The following is a 25,563-nucleotide window of genomic DNA, read 5'->3' as shown; positions in this document are numbered from 1 at the left end:
TATTACAATATCTTTAGTTTGACAATGAATTGTCATTACATTCTTAGATTGTTCATTCAATGAAACATTCGTTTTTATAAGAACTGAAAACCTACATTGACAGATCAAAATCTTCTGTAATGAATCCTGAAAAGGGATAAGCTTTTGCCAGTCCTGCATACGCTGCAGGAAGTTAAATCATACTTTACCCATTACTTCATAAGATTGATACAGGATATATGAAGCAAAAAAAAAGTCCAGCCAACTATATACAATAAATCTGAATTGTTCTGGTGTTGTCCATCAAAATCAGCCTATGTCTGCATTTAGATGCCCATCAGATCCCAGGTTCCTTTTTAACAGTAAGTGATTAACAAACACACACAACCTTGGTTTCTACTTGACCCTGTAAAGCACCTTCCTCTGCATGCGGTGCTGCAGTTCACCCCTCCTCATCATCAGATGAAGAACCTTATGAATGGCGTGTTCTGGATACTTCTGCTCAGAGACAGAAAAGAAGAGCATTTAACTGCAAATGTTTTAACATGTTTAAAAACCCAAGTATGGATGTCTGAATTCACTCGGCTTCCAGTATATATCGCACTAAATGGCTCATATATTAAAAATTATTTTGTAGAGTAAAATTGGTAAATTGTGACGCACCTGTTTGGTGAAGTCCTGTATGATACTGTGCTCAGACACCTGTGAGCCAATAGCAAAGCGTCTCTTCAGCTGTTTCTCTATGCGAGAGATCATCTCTTGATCTTCCGGAGAGGTGAATCCTTCAACACCTACAAACACGCAGCACTACTATATTACACCATCCACTTCAACTCATAGGCAGGTAAGTATAAAGGTCAACAGATTCAGGGATCGTATGCACCATTTGACATTTCTCTGCCTCAAAAAGTACCTGAAAGACTGCCAGAGAGGGCTGCGTCTAGTGTGGACACCTGGAAGAGCCTCAGGGCTTCGTCCACCTCTTCCTCTCCAGCGATTGGCTGCAGCTTCATCTTAGCAATAGACTCTGCAATGCGCACCACAGCCTCAAGCTGCCTGTGGAAGACAAGATGTATGTATTAATAAACATCTATCTATTACCGTGCGTCCAGATCAGAGGTGGTGAGAGCGTCTAAATTCGCTCTGGCTGCCCTGCCAACAACGCTATCGAAGATTCGTGGACGTTCATATGGAATGCCTGGTTTTGTGAACTATATTTAAAGGGGCCGCAAAACATCCAAACATGTCGAACGGGATATTTTTGCTGACCTGTCACAAGTAGCGTATATCCTCATGAAACCTTTTTATTGTTAAAGAAATCGATCGATGGCAGAAAGTAAATAAATGATGGTTGTTTGTAACCAAAATAAAATAGATTTGTAATAATAATGGTGTTCCTGGTTGTGTAGTGCAATGGGTCAAATCAGTGTTTTATTACGGGAAAACCCGGCACGGCAATAATTAGTTTCTCCTCCATTTTGTGCTCCGAACTATTGTTTGGTGGGAACCAAAGTTTACTTGTGTTCTCTAGACTTCGCTAGAGTGGAGCACTTCCATACCGGAAGTGCTCCACTTCCGATTTTACCGATTCATCGTGCCAAGTTGCTTTTTGAAACTATCGGATATCTAATTTTTTTATTCCTCATTAATCAAATGAATTTATGGGCTATACCAAGCATAATTTGGTAAATACTTGCATCAGTGTAAGATTGCCAAGTCTGTCATTTCAAAATAAGAGTCCCTGATGTTAGAGGCCTATTGGTCTCAAAGGTTGCTTTTTGAAACTATCAGTTAGTCATAAATTTATACCAATACTTCATTTTTTTTATTCCTCATAAATAAACATCTTCTAATGAATATATAGGCTATAAAAAGAATAGTTTGGTAAATATTTGCATATAGAGCATTGTAAGATAGAAAAGTCTTGTCATTTATAATAAGAGTCTCTGGTGTATTTCAGACTTCTTTATAGTTGAAAGTAATTTATTATGCATTAAATCATAATTTTTCTGGTCTTATTGAGATTTGGTTGCATTTTGAACTCTTGTAGCCTCAATGTCTGTTCCCTTCATAGAAATAAAAGACTAAGATTTTTTTTTTATCATTCTATAAATTGAAAAAAAAAAAAACGATTCGGCCGATTAATCAGTTATCAGCCTTTTGGTGGAAAAGTTGTTGGTGGACCTTAGTTATCTTATTGGCAAAATGCACTACCTCGACTGACTACGATCTATCCATCTATACTGAAATCAGTAGTTACCTGACAGTGATGGGAATGGACGCACGTCTGTCACTCTCTCTCTCATGCTCCTTCGCACCGCTCCTCATAAGCACGTATCTGTTTTTCAGCTTCTCTGCAGCAGCTGCAGACAGACGCGGCCCACATTTCCTGTTTAGTAAAAATAACGTCACTTGATGTATTTCACTCTGATTGTCAACATTGCAAAATGACATATCAATGGTTTTATCCAGTGAGGTCCAGACTTACACTCTGGCATAGGCAACGTATTTCTTCAGCATGGCCAGAGGAATCTCTCCCTCTACACCCTCAGTCTGGGTCTGGGCGCTCAGGTGAACGTTCATAACGTGCCGAGCCAACGTCTAAACAACACATATGAATTAGCTCATATAATGTAAATGTCAACAATTTGCACTAAGGGAAATTTGCAACAAAGAATAAATGTTAGAGACCAGGTTAAGAGATCAATTTCTTGTAAAATTCCCCAAATCAAAATATGGCCGTCATGACTCATGATTCAGACTTGTAGTAGCTAAAGAAGCAGATTGGTTTATAGTGGGCTAGACGGAAATACAATTTCAAGCATCGTCCTATGGTCTGACATGCTGTAACTCAATCTATTTAAAAAATGTATAATTCTTAAATAGTTACAAATAGTTTATAACCCCATTTTAATTGAGACTACATGGAATATTTGTACTTATTTACACCATATGATCATTTTAATTGAACAAGAGGGCAAAAAAAGCAGATTAAAATAGTGAAAACTTCAAAGTGGTGACCTAAAGGCCTGGGTATACTTGCCAACAATGCCTTTAATAAACTCAATCTACTTGGCTACAATATATTTTTGGATGAAATGATCCAGTGATCTTTCAATTGAAAAAAATAAACAAGAGCCATTTCAGAGCAAATTCATAATTATGGAGTTATATCCAATACCGTCAGTAGGCTGAACAATTATCTTTTTTTAGCCATACTGCCAAGCCCTACTGTGCTGATGACCAAATTTGCGTCACACATACTGTGCGCGTTGCGATCATCAGTGAGGACAATCGAAGTATACTTTGGCCTTCAGATATACAATTACCCTGATACACTTATGCAAACTTTCTTAAAATCTTGATTTAGAATAAAAGATGACACGGACAGTTTTTCTGTCTATTAGCCATTTATAGTAACTACTCCTACGACTGTCTCATTCACCCACCATGTCTCGCTGTTCATTATGCTGGTCTTTGATAATGAAGATCATGTCGAATCGCGACAGGATAGTGGGCATGAAGTCAATGTTGTCCTCCCCCTTCGTATCATCCCAACGTCCGAACACAGAGTTGGCGGCGGCCAGCACAGAGCAGCGCGAGTTCAGAGTGGTGGTGATGCCGGCCTTCGAGAGAAAACACAATTAAGCTACCAAAAGAGTAAACATTGAAGCGGCAATGGACAAGAAACAATGATGTAGAGTTTAAGACTTTGTTTGATTAGGCAGTAAGCTTCTATTGTTTGGTGCAACAATTAGGTGAAAAATGGTGTTTGTACTTTTGCAATAGAGATGGTCTGCTGCTCCATGGCCTCATGGATGGCGACTCGGTCATCCTCTCTCATCTTTTAAAGAAGAAATAAACTTTAAAATACTAAACAGAACAAAGCTCTAGCATTTCAGATTCACTGTCAACATTACTGGAAGGAAACTAAGCACAAATCAAGACAAGTCGATTTCATGTCAAGCACAAAACTAAACTCCGGAAGACTCTCTGAAGCCCAACCTTGTCAAACTCATCGATGCACACTACTCCACCATCAGCCAGCACCATGGCACCTCCTTCCATGATGAAACCACGAGTGTTGGGGTCTCGCAGCACTGAGGCGGTCAAACCAGCTGCACTGCTGCCCTTACCAGAGGTGTACACCTAATAGAGGGAACAAGAGATGTTAATTGTAACACATATTGGCCATTATAGTACACATAAATCATTGGAATCAACGTAAAATGTTGCAATTATATATTAACTAAGACGATTGAATTGATCCTTACCCCGATTGGAGAACATCTCTCCACAAACTTCAGCAGCTGAGACTTTGCTGTTCCTGGATCTCCCAGCATCAGCAAATTGATATCTCCTCTGCGTGTCAGTCCATCAGGCAGCCTAACATATGTTGTATTATCAATATTGAACCGTAAGTTAAACATACAAATCTCTTGTTTCAATGCAAAGTGCCAGTATCCATCAGCTTTCTCACCTCTTCCTGGAACCTCCAAACAGAAGGCATGCAATGGCCTTCTTCAGATCTTCACTTCCATAGATAGACGGGGCGAGAGAGCGAGCGAGCGAGTCGTAGACAGAGGGAGAGGAAGCAAGAGCCCTCAACTCCTCTTCTTCCTGAGGAGCAACTGATGAAGAGGCTCCACGACCTGAAGGAAGATGCCAAAAGAGTGATGCGTTTCTCAACCCAAGACTAGCTAAAGTCCTCAATTCTTCACCCATGTTCACCTGCTCCTTCAGTATCCACTTCAATGCCAACGACACGCAGATATGCTGATCGGATGCCAACACCCGCCCCCTTATCACGACCTTTGGCCTTGGTCTGCGCCACCTTCTTGATGGAGTAGATGCCCATGACGGTTACTCTGTTTCCTGGTACAACACGATCACACAAGTATCTGGGAATGACAAAAGAGGCGTGAGACACATGTGAACGCATCCTGCGTTGAATACCTCGTTTTTTTGGGACATACCGGTCACAATAGAGCTGCATGTGTCGTGGCATCTCTCCATGAGGAACAGCATCAGGAGCTTCCTGCAGACGCTGAGTTTGGAAGTCTACACACACGCAACGGTCTGGAATGATGAAATACGGATCCATGGGACACTTAACACGGCCCGCCTGTTCACTGTGGGAAAAAGACAAGAGGTTAGGAAATTAAAGGATAGAAACATGCTTATTCTTAACATTTAGACCCAATGAAAGGCTTTGGACAATGTTTGTAGTAGGGATGCACCGATGTATTGGCTGGCGATATTTATCGGCCAATTTATTGACCAAATTAAAACCATTGGCATATCGGTTATAACATGAAAATACAGAAAAGAAAACGATGGTTTTTTAAATTATTTATAATTAATAAGTAACACACTTTACAAAAACTCTTTGATAGACACAGTATGTAGAAGGGTTGGTACTCCTAAGGACATGTAATACATTTGTATTCCTTCTCATCTCACGTTAATGCAGAAAAAAAAACAACAACATAAAAGGACATGACAGTTGTGAAAACTGCACTTACTTATAGTACATGTATGTATCACTTATAATACATAATGAGGGAAACCATTCAAAAAGCTTTGAAACCAGCAGACTTTGACTTCTGAGATATCGATATATCCATTAATACTACGTGATTTATTGAAAAAAGAATGAAATCGCAACATGGCTTTGTGTGATTACTAAACCTTAAAAGGCTGTGTTTCTGCATTTAATGCTGTGTGAGCAAGTGCCGCTCTCTGGATGGCGGTATCCATTGTCTTTTATAGCACTATAATACAGAATTTAAATGGGGGGTTTGTTCTAATGGTTTAAACTTGTTATTTTTCCATGATGTGGTTGACATTTCCGTGGAATTGCCCAACATATGCATAGTTTGTATTTATTATGTTCTATCATATACAGTACATATATGTAAACAGAAGTGCAAAATTTTTTTCATATAAATCATCATGCTTTTATATTTATCTATTTATCTTTCATAGTGGTCCTCTTTAAAATGTTGGCCGGTCATGTGTTCAACAAATCCGATCCATGTCCAATTGAAAATATTTATTGTTATAACAGTAAAAAAGCTTTTGTACCTCTTTGTTATTTATAAATCATAATTCCAAAGTAAGAGAGATTTGATGCCAAATAATGTAAGTGGCAAGGTATCGGCCTATGGGGGTTTTGTTCAAATCGATATATGCCAGATATTTTTATATCAGTGCATCCCTAGTTTGGAGGTACGTTATGAATCTAAAGCTATACGTTTGCCGAAACACTCACGTGTTACACTTGCGGGGCAAGGCGTAACCCTGCAGGCCCGGTGGCATAGGAATGTTACTGATAACTGCCCTGCAGCCGCGGCACTGAAGACAAACTCTGGTGGCCTTGGCCCTCACTGCTGTAGAGGATATGATTATACCGGGAATCTTGACAAGACGCGACACCTGCTCCGACTGCAAATGATAGACAAAAAGGGCAATCAGAACAATTAGAAACTAGGGGAACACAATTAATTACATAACTTTCATTACAGTAGCTTTCAAAGCCATCCATAAGTATCCTGACGTGCATTTCTGAATCTGCTTTACATCTGCATTTGCAATATTTGAATGAACGGATCAATTTGCTCACTTTCAGATTGCGGATAGAGGCCGGGTGGGCATCGCTCTTCAGCATGACCTGTATGTCCTGTACAGTCTCTTCTCCTACAGGTCGCGGGCGTGTGACCTCATCAGCCACTTCCTGCGCTGCCTCCTCCAACTGCCAATCACAAAGCATCAGTAAACTCAACTCAAATAAACAAACACTACTCAAACATCAATTTTTAGAAAAGGCCTCTAGATTTCTCATAATATCCTGTCTATTTTACAGAGGTTATTTCGTTTTATATAGTTTAGGCTTGTCCTCACCAAAGGCAGGTTTTCGGCAGGCAGTTTGTACAGGGAGTCTGACAAATCTTCATCAAAACTGGCCAAGTCCTCCATTTCCACCTCAATCCAGAACTCTCCCAGTGTGTAATGCCTCTTGAGTTCATCTCTGTGGGGAAAAATGTAATTATACAATTAACATAATTTTGTAAGGTACATATTATTGATCCATTTCATTACTGAAAATCTCATAAATTGATGAGAGTACAGCAAAGCAGGATTGGGAGTCAAATTTGGATGAGTCGGTTCGTTCAAACAGTTCATTCACTGATCCTTGAACATGATGAAGCGATTCGTTTGTCATTATTGAAGTGTTTTCAGAACTGAAGCCTTTTATTGTAGTTAAAATATTTTGATAAATATCCCTATTTGTTACCAGGTTATGTAAATTAGTGTACACATTTGTATATATATATATACATATATATATATATATATATATATATATATATATATCGGTTCGACTGAATCATTAAAAAAACGTCTTATAAGAAAGATTCGGTCGCAAATCGCACATACTTCAAAAGGTAAGAGTAAAAAAAGATGTTTGAAGGAGAAAAAGTAACTTCAGAAAAATATAATTATCATTTATAAACAATAATGTAAAAAAAACATATATATATATATATATATATATATATATATATATATATATGCGAATAACAACAGTTCTTTGTGCGTTGAAGAATCACCTCGATGTAACCAAGTTAACACTTAAGGTTACAATACCTGTATTTGTAGGTGAATCCAGTGCGATCGGTACCGACTCTAAACTGCCTCAAAAATTCACGAAATCTCTTTTTGATCTGGCTGCGTTTCACGACTCCCTCATCACCAATGGCTTCACCGCCACCGAAACTATCACTGTAATAAACTCCTGGGTCATCAAATCCGGACATTCTTCAAATATTGTGCGACAAACCTCTTGTAATAAAATATAAAATAAAACGTGCTGTATTTGTTAAATAAATTCTTATTTTTCCAGTCAGGATCAATAAGACCACGCACTGACTTTCGCGGGAAACCGTTTAGCCCTGCCTGGCTCTGAAGTCAGACTCCGCCCACTCTCTATATCCGGGGTGCGTGTTGGTCAATAATCCGATGCGTCTGTAGACGTCACTAAAAAGGAGGTGCTAAAGTGGTGTGCTGGCGGGAAATACACAAAGAGGAGTGCAGCAAACCGGAACTTCCCTTCTAATTTGGCGCGAAATATCAGCATTGTTGAAAGCAGAGAAGTCGGCTTTCAGTTTTATCAGCATGTTGTTGTGTGTTACAATCTTAAACGGTATATATGTGTGTTACAATCTTAAACAATGTATGCCTCCAAACAAATGATGATTGATTTATGTTACTAACTAGAAAATATGTACTAAAACTGAAACATTAAAATGATAATTGAATGTGAAGACGTGATAAACTGCGTATTGTGTATAGATACTAAAGGGATGATCTAATGTTTTTAATTGTTACAAAGCCAGACTCTGCCTGGCACCTGCCTGGAGGAGGCAGAGGACCCATTTGTTATTTAGTGCTACAAAGGAGATGGGGTGGCGGTGTTGCTATATACATACAGGAGCATATACCAGTTAAACTAAGAGTGGATTTAATGACTTCTGAGATTGAAGCTTTATGGCTTCAAGATCATATTCCACATTTAAGGCCCTTATTAGTTTGCTGTTGTTACCGTCCACCCAATGCTAATTCAGCATATTTAGAGAATGTATGTGCTATGATAGATAATGTGTGTGATAGTCTAAATGAAGTATATATTATGGGAGACCTTAATATAGATTGGAAATCATTACAATGTTCTTCAAGAAACAAGCTTTACTCTGTAACAGAGGCATGTGGCTTGGAACAACTTGTGACCGATCCAACTAGAATATGCTGTAGGAGTGATGGATCTATAACATCTACTCTAATTGACCATATGTTTACAAATTCTGGTGATTTCTGTAGCAAAGCTATATCATTTCCAGTTGGCTGTAGTGATCACAATTTAATAGTAGTCGTGAGGAAAACTAAAGTTCCTAAGGGTGGACATAGTATAATTGTAAAAAGATCATATAAACAGTTTATTGAAGATGACTTCATAAGGGATGTCCGTAGTATTTGTTGGGATGAGGTCCTGATAAGTGACAATCCTGATGATGCTGTTAAAGCCTTTTAAGTTGTTAAGTTGTTTTTAGAAGTAAGTGATAAACATGCCCCTTTAAAAAAGAGAACAGTGAGGAAAGTTAGAGCAGGGTGGATTGATAATAAACTTAAGGAGTGTATGGTAGAGAGGCATGAGGCTAAAAAAGTGGCAAATATTTCTAGTTATGAATCAGATTGGCAAGTATATTGAAAGTTGAGAAATTATGTATAAAAATTTGATTATAAATGAGAAGTATGACAGTAAGAAATTATGGAATGTCTTAAACAAGATGTTGGGAAGGAAAGTTAAATCTATCCCAGCATTTATTGAATCAGAGGGTTATTTTATTACAAAGCCAATGGATATTGCCAATCATTTAAATCATTATTTTTGTGATAAAATCAATAAACTAAGGGGTGATATGGAACAAACTGAAAATATAAAAGCAGAGGTCTTAATAAGGAACAGCATTATGCAGGAAAAGAACTGCAATTTTCAGTTTGGTAATGTTACAGTGCAAAAGGTAGAAGAATTACTATTGGAATGTAAGGAAAAACCATCTGGTTTGGACAATATTGATTCTAAGTTGTATAAATCTGTTGCTAGTTTAATTGCTGTCCCTATTACTCATATTTTAAATTTGAGTCTAAATATAGGGGTTTATCCTCAGGCTTGGAAAACAGCCAAAATTGTACCATTACCAAAAAATACATCTTCAACTTTCTGTGGACCCAATTGTAGACCGATTAGTCTGTTGCCTGCGTTAAGTAAAATTATGGAGAAGATTGTTGTGGAACAAATTCAAAAATATTTTTCCGATCATAATTTAAATACAGAATTTCAACATGCCTATAGAGCAGGTCATTCAACCACCACTGCTATGGCTCAAATGACAAATGACTGGCTAATAGCATTAGATAATAAAAAGTTAGCAGGAGCTGTACTGTTAGATTTTAGCTCTGCTTTTGATTTGATTGATCACAATTTTTTACTAAGCAAATTGCAATGTTATGGTTTCAGCTCAACAGCAACAATTTGGTTTCAAAGTTATTTAGGAAATAGGAGGCAAACTGTTTTTTTCAATGGAAGTTTTTCACACGAAAGAGCAGTTGACTGTGGTGTACCACAGGGAAGTTGTTTAGGACCACTCCTGTTTTCTATATATACAAATGACTTGCCATTAGTCTTAAAGAAAGTAAAAATAGCTATGTACGCTGATGACTCGACTATCTATTCATCTCACAAAACTATTGAAGACCTTGAAATTGTGTTATTGGAAGAACTAAAGGCTGTAGTAGAGTGGGTTACAAATAATAAGCTAGTCTTAAATGTAGGCAAGACAAAAAGTATTGTTTTTGGTACCAGACACATGTTGTTGAGTGAACCCAAACTGAATCTAGTTATTAAAGATATGTATGTTGAGCAGGTACTACAGACGAGGCTTCTGGGTATCGAAGTCGACAACCACTTATCATGGTCCAAGCATATCAGTATAGTTGTGCGCAGGATATGCAATGGTCTGTTTATGGTGAGAAGGTGTTCTCACATGCTGCCTTTTAACATGAGGGCAGATGTTATGAAATCACTTGTATTGTCACAGTTGGATTATTGCTCAGATGTTTGGTCATGTCCTGCTTTGACATATATAACAGATTTACAAATGGTCCAAAATAGAGCAGCGCGATGTGTACTTCAGTGTCCAATTAAAACTAATGTGAACTGGATGCATAACACACTGTCCTGGTTAAAGGTAAAAGAAAGATTTACAGTTTCTTGCTAACTTTAACAAGGAACATTATTTTAACTAAATTACCAAAAGTACTTTATTGTAGGCCATACTTAATTCTGATGAGCACCATTATGCCACTAGACATGCTACAGAGGGTAGGTTTATACTACCCAAAGTAAAAACAAATTATGGAAAGAGAACAATGTTGTATAAAGCCATGTTCGGTTGGAATACTTTGCCCAGAGACATTGTTAATGCACACAGTAAACATCAGTTTAAAGTCCTTTTAAAAAGGCATTTGATCATAAATTAAAATGTATTGCGAATGGTAAATTGTTATTCCACTATAAATTCTTGCTTACAGTATCATGGCCAAATTGTATTTTTGTAACAAAAGATTATTTCATATCTTAGAATTATGACTAAAATAGGTCTTGTGTATATGGGTGTGTGGGGTGTTGTGTTTTTAATCTTTGTTGCATTAGTGTTTTGTTTTGCAAAATGTAATGCATTGAATATTGATGTAAAAGTCTTGTAAGCGGCATGTTGGATTGTATCGACTCCAGGAAGAGTAGCTGCTCGTGTGCAGCTAATGGAGATCGAAATAATAAATAAATAAAAAAAAAAATAAAAACAATGTATGTGGGCATGCACACATTTCCTATCTTACAAGAATGTGTGTATCCAATGACTGTAATAAGGGAAATCATTTAATATACTAATCAAATGAATGCAGAAAGTAATGATTGTTAGTTAATATAAAACATGTAACCATATGAGGTGATTACAGTGTGCTTTATGTATATAAAATGAAATAGTCATGCTGTTGCCATCACTGAAGAAAGTTGAGTCAGGATGACCAGCTGAAAAGGTGGAAAACAATGTTGTTGACATGGGACCCATGAAGAATCTGAAATTCTGACTCAATGAACCAACAGTCCAAAGAGCCACAACCTAATAGTTGCATGTGGTATATAGAAATATACCACATGAACTTAAAGCCAGAGATGACATAAAATCAGGCTTTGAGTCTATATTTGTATGGATTACAAATAAAAAAAGGTTACTAAGAATACAGTCAGCAAAGATTCATTGATGACTCATTGAAAGCCTACAGGCCAACTAAAACATACAAGTAAAATGGCTTGGTTAGAAATTGGTTTGACAAACTATTTGGATCCTGGAGTGGGAGTAATACTAGCCATAGCTGTTGTTATTATTTGTGTTGTTGTTTTGTTGTGTTGTGCCTCTTCTCAGATCAATGCTGGCCAATGCTGCAGCTAAACAGATGATGTCATTGGGGCCACTGTATAACCCACATGCCCTGGACTGGATGAGCAGGAGGAATTCTTGGAAAATCCCTGGAATTACACAAGAGTGGTAGGGAAGGGGAGCCTTTTATTTTGACTCTTTATTTTCTCTTTTCTATTGTTTTTGGTTAGCAAGGGAGACAGCATATTCATAGTGTTTTCTTTACAAAATGAGGTAGTATTTTAGATTGGATAGAGTAGGCAGGAAGATAGAGGATGTTATGTTTATTATTTTGGCATATACCACTTCCTGAAGTTATAATTCCTTTTAAAATTATGTTTGTTATCTCATCAAGCAATGATTATGAAAGGGGATGATGAGGGTCTGAATTAGATCATTATCCATGTTACTAGGTAATGTAACCAGAATTCAAAGGGAATGCTAAGAATGTTTATTTTGAACTTTTTAAATGTTTTAGAAATATAATTTGTTGTTTAAATGATCTCTTAAAGTACTATTAACTGAGTAAATGGATGTAGGATGAAATTTATATGCATTTATAAACTTTTAAAACACTGGAAGTACCACTGAAGGGCCAGAGAATAAGACATTACAAAATAAAGAAAAGGATCGACGAGCACCTCAGTACTTAGCAGCAAGAGCAAGAATCTACTGGTGGTTTAAAAACCCGCTGTCTGCTCCTACACCACCAGATAGAGCTCTAGACTACCGGAAATGTCTGTGAGTTCCTCTGGCACCATGGGATGTATCCTGCGGAGTCATTTGCTGATATTGCTTAATCACTGAAGTTTGTTAATCTACTGAAATAAGTCACATAATGCAAGGCTAAATCAGCATGCACATGCTTTATACAAGAAGTTGATTTGTTTTGATTACTGTTACCCTCCAGAAAGAACTTAACTAGGGAGATAAGATCTTTTTACTTACTCCTAGGGCAATAGAGGTGAGACTTTTTATAAGTCTTAAAGGAGTGAATATAGTATATTTTTCAATATTATAGTATGTTTTCATATCAAAGTACTTCTATGAGTTTCCTGGCCTTTGTGTGACTTAAGAGAGCGCATATGAGGTTACTAAAAGTGTTGATGCTGCAAAAACCACAAAGGGCTTCCCTGTTGGTCTGCGAGCAGTGACTGCAGCAGTGATGATGGTACAGGACGCAGCCCCAGAGGAGGGTAACAGTGATGGTACAGTAACAAAATCTGTAATAGTGGCCGTGACCTCTACTGAAGAAAACGTTAAGTTAAATTAAAGTGTATGCAATTCCATGGGGGCTATACTGAAGTATCTTTGATTGTGTATACGCGAACGTAACCAATCTCAGGTATATAGCAATTACCTCTGTTTGATGATCCAATACTGGCCGCTTGTGATCATGAGACCCTCATAAAAGAGAAAAACATGCGAGGACCTCAAAGCGACATAGTTTCCTGATCTGAAAGGGTAAAATATAATTAAAGAGTTAAAAAGAACAATCACACTTTTAATGATGCTCAGATATCATTAAAACCTTTTTCATTTATGGAGTCAGATGAAATAACGAGGTATACGAGAAAATGTGTTTCATTTAATCTTGTTGTGTTGCGTAAAAAGAAAGACAGTAACGCGCAGAGACCTTCACACGTATTATTGGAGACCGCCATTGGACCGATAAATGGGCTTACATGATCGCATGTATAGGCGCAGTAGATGGCCCTAAGAGAATGGGAGACCAGTGCAGGTTTAAGAGAGAAAGGTGCTTTTTTTTTTTTTTTTTTTAATTTTCAAGATTTTAAGATATATTTATATGACTATAAGGGGAAGTGAACAGGTCCACAACTTGTGACCATTTCTTTAAAAAGTCACCATATTTATCACCTTTTTGCCTTCATATAATGGCCCTCAGGTTTGACCAATTATTTTTAAAAGAGCTAAATATTATTAAAAACTTAACTGCATAATAAATACACAAAAAATAGAAACATTTTCTTTAAAATATTTTTAGTTGGAGTATTGCACATCACAGGAGATGTCAAGTACCCAAATGTGAATTATCAATGGAGACATTAAATTGCATTTTCTTGTCATTTTTTACTTTTAGACAGTTTGCAAAGCTCACACTTGCAAAAAATGCAAATGAGACAAATGCACGCATCAACTGCAATGAAGTCAAGATGCTTTGATGCATAGCTGATGTAAAAGACACTAACTACTAAAACAAACCATCAGACAAGCAACTATGAATCATAAAACAAAAACATTTATTCTGTTAATGTTGAAAATATACAGCTATCCTATATTTTGCTATATGTAACTTAAGCCTCACTCTAACAGCTCATTCCATCATCTGCTCCCTTGTCATTCGGTCACAGTTCTCTCTCTCTGTGAAATTAGGAAATTACACCATGCTTTCTGCCGGTCTGTATGAAGGCATCTACGGTACGATCAATGTCATCATCAGTGTGAGCTGCAGAGATCTGGACTCGAATGCGGGCTTTTCCTTTGGGAACAACTGGGTAGGAGAATCCAATTACATAAACTCCTGAGGACAGAAAGAGAAAAACACAAATCAGGCTGCTGGGCTTGATTTAATGAAATGTTCTACTTTGTTGAAAAAAATTGTTTGTTCACCCAAAACTGTCATCATTTACTCGCCATCATGTTGTTCCAAACTTGTATGACTTTCTCTCTTCCCAAAAGGTGAATTTTTTCATAGAATGTAAGTGAAATAGGACTGTCTAGCTCCAAATGACTCTGAATGTCAAACCTCAAATATCTTTAAAAGCTGCATTTTTGTTTTAAAAGCTCAAGTGGATGGCAATATTTTCAGTGAATAAGGACTTAAATTTAGATTTTGACCAAGTCATTGAACACTTTCTTGGGAATGCTATGACGTGGTCTTCTGCTGTTGTGGCCCATCCGCCTCAAGATTTGACGTGTTGTGCATTCTGAGATGATATTCTGCTCACTACTATTGTACAGAGTGGTTATCTGAGTTACCATAGACTTTCAGTAAGCTCGAACCAGTCTGGACATTCTCCATTGACCTCTCTCATCAACAAGGCTTTTCCATCCTCAGAACGGCCACTCACTGGATGTTTTTGGATTCAATCTCAATAAACTCTAGAGATGGTTTTGTGTGAAAATCCCAGGAGATCAGCAGTTACAAATACTCAAACCAGCCCATCTGGCACCAACAATCATGCCATGGTCCTAATCACTGAATCCCATTTTTTCCCCATTTTGATGGTTAATGTGAACATTAATGGCATTCAATTGCAATTGCATTGCACTACTGCCACACAATTGGCTGATTAGATAATCAAATGAATAAGAAGGTGTACAGGTGTTCCTAATAAAGTGTATATAACATCCATCCATCCATCCATCCATCTTCAACCGCTTATCCGAAGTCAGGTCGCGGGGGCAGCTGCTCCAGCAGGGGGCCCCAAACTTCCCTATCCCGAGCCACATTAACCAGCTCTGACTGGCCTGAGGCGTTCCCAGGCCAGTGTGGAGATGTAATCTCTCCACCTAATCCTGGGTCTTCCCCGAGGCCTCCTCCCAGCTGGACGTACCTGAAACACCTCCCTAGGGAGGCGGCCAGGGGGCATCCTCACCAGATGCCCAAACCACCTCAACTGACTCCTTTCGACGCAAAGGAGCAGCGGCTCTACTCCGAGCTCCTCACGGATGACTGAGCTCCTCACCCTATCTCTAAGGGAGAAGCCAGCCACCCTTCTGAGGAAGCCCATTTCGCCGCTTGTACTGCGTGACCTAGTTCTTTCGGGTCATGACCCAGCCTTCATGACCATAGGTGAGGGTAGGAACAAAAATTGACCGGTAGATCGAGAGCTTTGCCTTTCGGCTCAGCTCTCTTTTCGTGACAACGGTGTGATAGAGCGAGTGCAATACCGCCCCCGCTGCCCCGATACTCCGGCCAACCTCCCGCTCCATTGTCCCCTCACTCGTGAACAAGACCCCGAGGTACTTGAACTCCTTCACTTGGGGCAATACCTCCTTCCCTACCTGGAGTACGCACTCCATCGGTTTCCTGTACTGGCATCCAGTATGTGTATATAACAATACAATGTAATTATATGGAAAAAGAGTTAGCATGATATTCTTCAAAAATCCACCTTTTGCTATCCACTGAAGAAATAGTCAAACAGGTTTGAGTGAATGACAGAAGTTTCATTTTAGGGTGAACCATTCTGAAGGAGAAAGCCATGAAAATCCATTTGTTTCACAAAGGTGATGAATAAGATGTGGTAGCAAGTTTGAATAGAAATTATACAGAGTACAGTGATGAAGCCTAAAATCTCACCCAGTTTTAGCATGTCATCAGCCATAAAAGAAGCCAGACGAGCATCTCCCAGCATCACAGGACAGATTGGATGAGCTGTGCCAGAGATGGTGAACCCTGCCTGGGTCATGTTGTTTCTGAACCTTTGGGACAGAAGAAAAGACCCACAATAGACCATTTTAGCCTTTCAGTTTTCTAAAGAACTGACATTACCAGCACAATAAACTCTACAAAAATGTTATTCAACAGCATCCATATCCATACAGGAATACTGAACCAGCAGAAGTAAACTGGAATCATTATCAAGTACTATTATGAAAGCCAACTTGGTACACAGAAACACAAGCTGAAGGGTGTAACTGAACTAAACACTACAGAACGCCCTTCAGTTCTACCTCATGGTTTTGGCTGCCATACTCTGAGCAATTTCATTGGATGCCAGTAGCAGTTCCACAGCACGGGTGGCACAGCCTACCACAGGAGGGGGGAGGGAGTTAGAGAAAAGGTATGGACGAGACCGCTGCCTCAGTAGGTCAATTAAAGCCTTAGGTCCAACTGTGTAACCACCTGACAGAATAAAAGAAAAAGATTTAAAATGCTTATATTCTTTTAGCCTTATTTATAAAAAAAAATGTCTTTGTCCAAAATGTCCTCTATGTCTATTAGTGGTCTCCTTAAGAATAAACATTGTATTTCAGATGATGTTTAATGTCTGGAAATTTTAGAAGTACACACCAGCAGCTCCTCCGAGTGCTTTTCCCAGAGTGGAATTCACAATGTGCACTCTGTTCATTACCCCCAGCAGCTCATCAGTTCCTCTGTTGGAATATAATATGATATAATGTCTAAAAAAAATTATCTATATCTAAAGAAACATCATTTTCAAAAGGCAACAATTGTTGTAAACAGAATATAAAATGAAACGTACACTTTCACATGTATATTTGAGTGTGTATAAATATATATTCCCCTGTCCCGGTTTAACACTCAAAAATAGTGCTCACCTTAACTATAACATGATGGGTGAATGACATGAGAAGATGGCAAGCTAGTAAGCTATTTTAATGACTTTTTGTTGTCTCTTGGTCTTTCCTGAGCACCGTCCACTGCGTGAAGGTAAGACCTTGTGTATTTATGAATGAATTACTCTTGTTTTAATATCTCCCCGCTCTGTTTCCAGTTGTTATGACATCCCCTGAACACTTTAAAATACTCATGATAACTTTTGGCAACTCTACAACCTGTAAATACACTTCGCTAGCTATTTACACATTGACATCAATATCATAGTACGGCAGGGCGGAGGGCGGGGCCGGGTCGTGATCCTACACACCCGGTCCCGTATTAGGCTAATCAAGCCTCCCGAGAGGGATAAAGGTCGACTGCAGAGGATCGTGCGGGAGAGAGAGATCGTTTACGGACATGTCCGTCATGTTTATGTTTTAAGTTGTTTAAGTTTTACATTAAAAATATTATTTATATTATCATGCCGGTTCTCGCCTCCTCCTTTCCATTGATCACATATAGATATCTATATAAAAAAAAAATATTAGACTGGAAGTTCAAAGACTTGAATTTTGACTTTAACATAGTTATTCAGCAATACTATTTTCAAACTGCTGCTCTGCCATAACAGTAGTTGACTTGAAAGAGCAAACTCACTGTAGAAGCAGACAGTTCAAGCTAATTCTTGCTATAGCACCCCTTGTGGAAATGTTGAGATTGCAATGCATACTTGCGTTGTGGCATGAATTGCGGTCTGCCACATTTCGGAACGCAACGACATACAAAAACAAGATTATGTAGGTAGAAGCATCTACATTCACATACTTGCGTAGAGGCTTTAGTTGCTATTTAGTCAATTGTACTGGTAGGATCTGAAAAAATCCTGTTTGTTTTTTTTATTATTAAATGTGATTTTATTCTTAAAGGCACCTTTAGTATTAACGTTAAATGGTAATGTCAGCTAAACATCTGTTACAAACGCTTAAAAGTTCAGGCTTAAAGTTCAACTTTGAAACTGATCAAGCAGTGTTGATTAAAGATGGAGTATTTGTCTGCTTACCGGCCGCGGGGGCCCATGAAGCCAGTGGCATGACACTCATCAATGAAGACCAATGCTCCATACTGCTCAGCTAAGTCACAGATACCCTGTAGAGGAGCCACATCACCATCCATTGAGAACACCCCATCAGTGACCACCAATCTCAGACGAGACGACTGTTGGTTTAGAAAAAAAAGACCAATAGCCAAGTAAGTTTTGAAATTATATTAAAGATGATATATTATTAATAAAACAAATATTACCATGCCACTGATGGCAACTTACCTGAGACTCTTTCAGCTTTTCCTCCAGATCATTCAGGTCCATGTGCTTGTAGCGGAATCTTTTGGCGCGACACAATCGTATACCATCGATAATGGAGGCGTGGTTTAGTTCATCAGACAACACGGCATCATCAGGACCCAACAGGACCTAAAGCAAAGCGTCCCAAAAAACTGTTATGATGCATTAGGTGGTGGTACAATTTGCTTCCACACATCATGTGAATTTGAGTGACCATCACCTCAAACAAACCAGCATTGGCATCAAAGCAGCTAGCGTACAGAATACAGTCTTCTCTTTCATGGAACTGGGCGAGTTTCTCCTCCAAGGTCTTGTGTAGGCTCTAGAGAACAGGTTGATATACAATAATAACTCAATGTGGTTTCAATAGGCATGGGTGGCGGTGTATTAATATACAGTCAATTTATTCACCTGTGTGCCACAGATGAAGCGAACTGAACTAAGACCAGCTCCAAACTTCTGCAGGGCATCTATACCCGCTTGCACCACCTCTGGATGACTGGATAAACCCAAGTAGTTATTGGCACAGAAATTTAATATGTCTAGAACAAAACGAGAGACATACAAGCCATTAGAAGCAAAATTGTGCTTGACTGCACTGAGACAATTACCACCATGACATTATCTTACAGTACAAAAAGATCATTAATTCATCATATTCATCATTTTAGCCATGTATTACAGTCACAAACATTTTTGCAGATACCGATATAACTAAGGTGGTGGTAAAGGCTGATCGTTTTTAAAATCAAATCAGAATGTTTAGAACATTTCTACTTTCTTTCCTTACTATGACTGGCACAGACACAGAGGCTGCAAGAATCCAAAATGAATAAAATCCCAGATAACGTTTATCGTGCACAAGATATATATTTGAAGATACGATGCAAGTACTGACGGGGCACATTTCTCTATAGGTACATTTTTCTTTGCATGTCCTCGCTTATTATTCAATACAAGCTCAATCAACAGAATTTGTGGCATAATGTTGATTAGCACAAGACATCATTTCGACTCTTCCCTCCTTTTCTATAAAAAAAACAAAAATCAAGCAAAGAAGCTGGTGTTCTGGGGTGTGCTGAATTATTTCAGCCAGGCTTTCAAAGCAACAAATAGGCCTGGTTGCTAGGGAGGGTAGAGTCACATGGGTTACTTTCCTCGTGGTCGCTGTATGGAGGTTCTCGCTCTCGTTGGAGTGTGTGGATGCCAAGCATTGCGAATCGAGCATGCCAAATTGGAGAGAGAGAGAGAGAGAGAGAGATAGGACAAATTGAAGTTACAGTGACACTTAATGTAGATGAATGGGGCCAATTTTGAGGGTTTAAATGCAGAAATGTGAAGCTTATCATTTAATAAAGGTTATTGTGTAGAAATTAGTAAGCGATTTTATCACTCTGAAATCATCTTAACACACATATTGTTTACATCTTGTGGCTTTAATTTTGAAACAGAGTATTAAAGTTTATGGATTGGCCCCATTCACTTCCATTGTAAGTGCCTGAACCAACATTTTTGCTTTTTTTTTTTAAGAAAAGTTGGGACGAGTCTAAATTATTTTTGTAGTAATCAAATGCTATGCCAATCAAATTTATGCCACAAATGCTGTTGAATGAGCTTCATTTGTATTGAACCTGTAATATACCTTTAAAATGCTTTGCATTGAAGTGAGGTTAAAAAAATGGATGAATATTGTCAATAATTAAAGATTTAGATGCAGAAAATACACATGAGGTGTCAGTGATTGTTTTTATTTCACCTTTAGAGGCACCCATTGAGGAACATCAAGGTATACATAAAATTTAAATATAGGCATAGATTTCTGCGGATATTTGCGGGCACGGCCTGAGTGTGATAAGCCAATGAAATGGCATCTACTACCCAGTGGGAAAGCCTCTGTTTGGAGACAGCGTTTCCTTTCCGCTGTCCCCCAAAGCATACAAAGAGCTGCTCAGAGTGTCTAAAGCTCTGCGTGCGGACCAAATAGGTACGCAAAGCACGTACAGGACACAGCAACGAAGGGGCTGGGTCTGCCTCCTCCCGGGACAGCGCTTGCAGGTTCACTACCTGGTCTCTAAAGGGAGTGGTAGGAACCTTCGGCACGTAGCCCGGTCGCGGTCTTAGGATCACATGAGTATCTGCTGGACCAAACTCCAGGCAAGTGTCGCTGACAGAGAACGATTGCAGGTCCCAGACCCTCTGATGGAGGGGAGCGCGATCAGCAGGGCAGTCTTAAGAGGGCCCTGAGTCCAACTGATTCTAGCAGCTCGAAGGGAGGTCTCTGGAGGCCCGTGAGGACTACCGAGAGGTCCCAGGAGATTCTCCTCCCGGCCCCCACCGGGGGACGGAGTGGTCTTACCAGCTCCGGAGCTAACGTCTCGGTCTCTGGGTCGGTCATCTCAGGAGCGCCTGGGAGCCTTCTGGGTCCTCGAGGGGGTCCGTGAGATGAGGGGGCGTCCATCTTCTCCGGGGAGCTCGACGCCTGGGCAGAGAGCTGGGCCCATGCTTGTTGAGGCGGAGCACCGCTTTTCTTTCTTTCTTGAAAGCCGCAAGAGGACGCCCTCGGCAAGAAGACAGGGCATGGCCCCTTGCGGCAGGGCAGGATGTGTGAAATAGCCTCTGTCTGTTTCTTCACCACTGAGGACTGCTGGGTGGAGTCGGCATGTGGTGTCGCCGAATGGATGGAGCTGGGAGACGGGAGCGTTTGAGAAAGCGTGCTTTGTCTACCTCCTCTACTGCGACCAGGTCCAGTCCATGTGTTGCGTTTCCGGACCACGAGGGAGGCCATCGCCTGTTTGAGAGCAGTTCCTGTGGCACGTCAAGAACAGGACTACACAAGTGCAAATTTTGGAGTGCCTTGGCCCAGTGGACTTGCAAGAGGGGGCCATGGCGTGCAGGGGGGGAGTGGTCTGGGACCGCTCTACCGCTGAGGGTAGTGAGAGCGGAGGAGCGAGGAAGCTTGGCTTGCTCAGCTCATCATGCACGTCCGGGAAGAAAGGAACTGGGAGGGGGTGCGTGGCTGTGAGCGCGCACATGCCCGTGGAACCAGTCAAATAGCCGTGAGGGGGAGGGGGACGGGATTTTCTGGTCCAACCTCGTGCTCGCGGTACCCGGGGAAGCATATCGGACCTCTGTGCATCAGGCTCAGACTGAGCGCGCAGACACAAAAGTTGCGGCGCAGACGAGCCATCAACATCAGACGCCGCTGTAACGCTCTCTGATGCAGCGGTGATATCGTCATCCAATTCTGGGAGCTCAAGGGACCGGAAGGCCGGTCGCGAAGCAGGCCGCACTCATCCCGAGCTCAGATGGGAGCAAGCAAGCGTGCCGGGGAGGCGGGTGGTTCAATCCCATAGGAAAGAGGCGAGGCGCAGGGGGCGGCTGAAGTGGCTTTCTCTCTTGACAAAAGAAGCCACGACCGCAATGCTGCCTCAGCTATGTTCTCGCACTGAGAACATAACCCATTGGAGAGAAATCGCTCATCCCGAGCGCGGACGGTCTATACAATGCAAGTGAATGGTGACTAAAATTTGAAGCTTCAAAAAGTACATAAATGCAGCAAAAAATAATCCACAGGACTCTTCCGTCCAAAGCAATAGGGTAGGTGTGGGTGTGAACAAACCAAAATATAACTCCATTTTCATTATAGATCTTTACTTCAGCAGTGTCCGTGGTGATCGTGATTTCAAGCTCGATTATACTTCCTAGTTCTTGATGCATGCACAGAGCGCTAGATGGCACTAGAAAGTGTAATAGAGCTTAAAATCATGATTGTGCCTAGAGACTGCAATGGCAAGATGTACAGTGAAAATGGTTACATTTTGGTCTGTTCCCACCCAAAATCGATTAGATCGCTTCTGAAGACATGGATAAAACCACTATCATATGGATTATTTTTATTCTGCCTTTATGTGCTTTTTGGAGCGTCAAAGGCCTGATCACCATTCACTTGCATTGTATGGACCTAAAGAGATTAAATATTCTACTAAAAATATTTGCTTGTGTTCAACAGATGAAAGAAAGTCATGCACATCTGGGATGGCATGACGGTCAGTTAATGATGAGAGAATTTTAATTTTTGGGTGAACTATCCCTTTAACACTGAACCCCGTCAAAGTAACATTTCAAATTGGAATGCATTAACAAGTCCATTAACTTTATTTTTAGGAACGTACATACAATTTATATGAATGTATAAGGAAGTGTGTATATTTAGAAAGCTGTTTTTCACCATTTTAAAGACCTTTTTGCCTCTCTAGGGTCTTGTGTAACAAATGAATGTTTTTAAGCACATTATTTCATGCACTCTTTCAATAAATAAGAGATCATACAGCTGCGTGTATAGAAATTGTGCAAGAAAAATGAGTGAATTGCTGTTAAGAACAGTTTTAAATAGAGCATGTCACAATGTAGTACACGTCACCTTCCCAGAAGTATTTCATGCCAATTTCCAAATCACTTCCCAAAAAGCAATTACACTGCAAATCTCCCTTAAAATGCATGTAACTATTAAAAGAGTGAGACTTTTTGATATAGAAATGGAAACACAGAGTTTCCCAGCTGAGCACCAGCTTGGCCAGGCTGGGCACCTAAAACCAGCTAAGATTTGTATATTATATATATTATATATATTATTATTTATTATTATTTTTTGGCTGGATATTTCTTTAGATCAGGTCAAAATTGCCTGAACAAAACACTTTGTTTTATCAGACATTTAAGCATATGCTTAAATAAACTCGATTGGACTGGTCACTCTTGATTAACAGATAGTTGCTCACCGCCTTTGCTGCCGACCACGTTGATATTAGGACCCTGTTTGGACGTGATCACTCTCTCCCCTTCCATGTGCCCGCTGCACGGATACTGTCCAGCTCGTTTTCCAGAACGGACAGCGCTTGGCTCACCGCGGCATACGGTCTTTTCGTATTTGTAGTACAGGACTGTAAAACACTCCTAAAGGGAGTACAGAGTCGATAAACAGCTGTGCGGAGTGACATTTCTACCCCACTATCGAAGAAATTACCACAGTAAAAGTATGTACTGGAAGAAAGTGATGCTGACAGCGGATTTATGTAATTATTAAGGCGTAGAAAAATCAGCCAATCAAAAGCGTCTTCGTAGGAGGGAGGAGCGTTTTTATCCAATGTTATTTGCATTTAAAGAAACAGAGCGCATTTTGAGAATGACAGCTTGTGTAAACACATGTTGGTGTGTACGTAACAGAGTAACAGTGAAACTATTCATATATTTTATTTTACAAGGAATACATTTCTATTTGGACAATGTTAGAATTTTTGAGCAGAAAAGACTTTATATAAATTATAGCAACGTTTAACATGTCGAGAAGACGCATTTTCAGACTTTTCAGGACTTTAAACCAGATAGAAACGTCATCTGTTCGGATTTTAAAAACACTCTATTTTGAAGGACAGCGTGATAAAAGCTCTCATTTTGCAATGCGTCAAACACTGGAGCGTGATTATTTGCGGCTATTAATATTTTTATTAATAATAATAATAATAATAATAATAAGAAGAAGAAACCGTATTTTGCATTATTTCTTTATATAAAAACTGTTTTGTCCTCATGACAACAGGATTACTTAACTGTTCTTTTTTTAGCCTATATCTTTTATAAACTCGCATCACGTGAGCCAGTCTCCGTCTCATTGAGGACATGTCACAAACACATGAAGACACATGGACCCGTTATCATGTTAAACTCTTTATTGTGGATACGTCATGGTTTTGTTCTGTGTTTTGTCCCTCGATACGGCACGTCGCAGCGAAAAGAGGCAGTCACGTGGCTTTATAATAGATTTGCAGAAATTATTTGAGATAATTGTGATGTGATTTAAATGTTTATGGCAGTAAGCTCCAGTATGTTTGATTGAATAATAAAGACACAAAGGAAACTCCATACACTAGGAGGCGCTACTGGCTTTTGTATTCTTTAGCTCTGCTTGTTTTACGGCAGTTGGAAAGTTGTAATGTGGTTGACAAATACATGAGCGACACTGTTCTCTGTTCCCGTTAATAAACCGTTGAAGACTACTTTCAGGAATCCGTGAATTCATGACAATAATACAACTCGTAAATAAACTCAGCCAAAAAAAAAAAAAAAAGTCCCTTTTTCAGGACACTGAATTATAAAGATAATTTTGCTACAATCCATAATAAAAGTTTAAACAATGTTTTCTATGTTTGTTCAATGAACATGCACCTGTGGAACGGTCTAAAAGACACTAACAGCTTACAGACGGTATGCAGTTAAGGTCTAAGTTATAAAAACTTAGGACACTAAAGAGACCGTTCTACTGACTCCAGGGTCCCTGCTCATCTGCGTAAACGTGCCTTCGGCATGCTGCATGGAGGCATGAGGCCTGCAGATGTGGCCAGGGCAATAAACTGCAATGTCTGTACTGTGAGACGCCCAAGACAGTGCTACAGGGAAGCAGGAATGACAGCTGATCGCAGTGGAAGACCACATGTAACAACACATTTACATTTATGCATTTGGCAGATGCTTTTATCCAAAGCGACTTACAGAGCACTTATTACAGGGACAATCCCCCCGGAGCAACCTGGAGTTAAGTGTCTTGCTCAAGGACACAATGGGGCTGTGGGGATTGAACCAGCAACCTTCTGATTAACAGTTATGTGCTTTAGCCCACTACGCCACCACCACTCCTGTAATACCTTCACTTGGTCGGGTTCACATATAAGAGCACATTCAGGAAACAGATTTGGTGTCCTGTTAATTTTATAAGTTATGATATACTTAAGTTTCTCAGTATTATGAGATAATACTTCATTATTATGAGACAGTCATTATTGTGACACCATTACGCTATCTTTAACCATTTACAATTGAACTTATTTTCAAGCGCATTG

General features: G+C 39.6%; 2 protein-coding genes across 2 annotated transcripts; both read right to left on the bottom strand.

Annotated features, from left to right (window-relative positions):
• Positions 1-70: 70 nt before the first annotated feature.
• LOC127653184 (DNA replication licensing factor mcm5-like) lies at positions 71-7,932 on the bottom strand. Its single transcript, XM_052139764.1, has 16 exons — positions 7,630-7,932; positions 6,883-7,009; positions 6,605-6,733; positions 6,254-6,426; positions 4,956-5,111; positions 4,711-4,880; positions 4,460-4,631; positions 4,254-4,365; positions 3,985-4,128; positions 3,758-3,823; positions 3,429-3,605; positions 2,468-2,580; positions 2,240-2,368; positions 893-1,035; positions 643-770; positions 71-477 (listed from the first exon to the last, which is right to left on the bottom strand). The coding sequence occupies exons 1-16, from the start codon at positions 7,797-7,799 to the stop codon at positions 376-378; spliced, it is 2,211 nt and encodes a 736-aa protein (XP_051995724.1). The 5' UTR covers positions 7,800-7,932; the 3' UTR covers positions 71-375.
• Positions 7,933-14,017: 6,085 nt separating this feature from the next.
• gcat (glycine C-acetyltransferase) lies at positions 14,018-23,743 on the bottom strand. The gene is given in 10 exon segments (XM_052139698.1): positions 14,018-14,559; positions 16,345-16,466; positions 16,719-16,890; positions 17,059-17,141; positions 18,389-18,543; positions 18,653-18,799; positions 18,891-18,992; positions 19,082-19,212; positions 23,449-23,508; positions 23,511-23,743. Coding segments are annotated over 10 exon segments (1,281 nt in total). The 5' UTR covers positions 23,668-23,743; the 3' UTR covers positions 14,018-14,407.
• Between the last annotated feature and the right edge of the window lie 1,820 nt (positions 23,744-25,563).

This window comes from Xyrauchen texanus, chromosome 12, assembly GCF_025860055.1.
Source record: "Xyrauchen texanus isolate HMW12.3.18 chromosome 12, RBS_HiC_50CHRs, whole genome shotgun sequence".
NCBI lineage: Eukaryota > Metazoa > Chordata > Actinopteri > Cypriniformes > Catostomidae > Xyrauchen > Xyrauchen texanus.
Note: the sequence above shows the minus strand (reverse complement) of the source record. Positions and strands in the feature narration are given on the sequence as shown.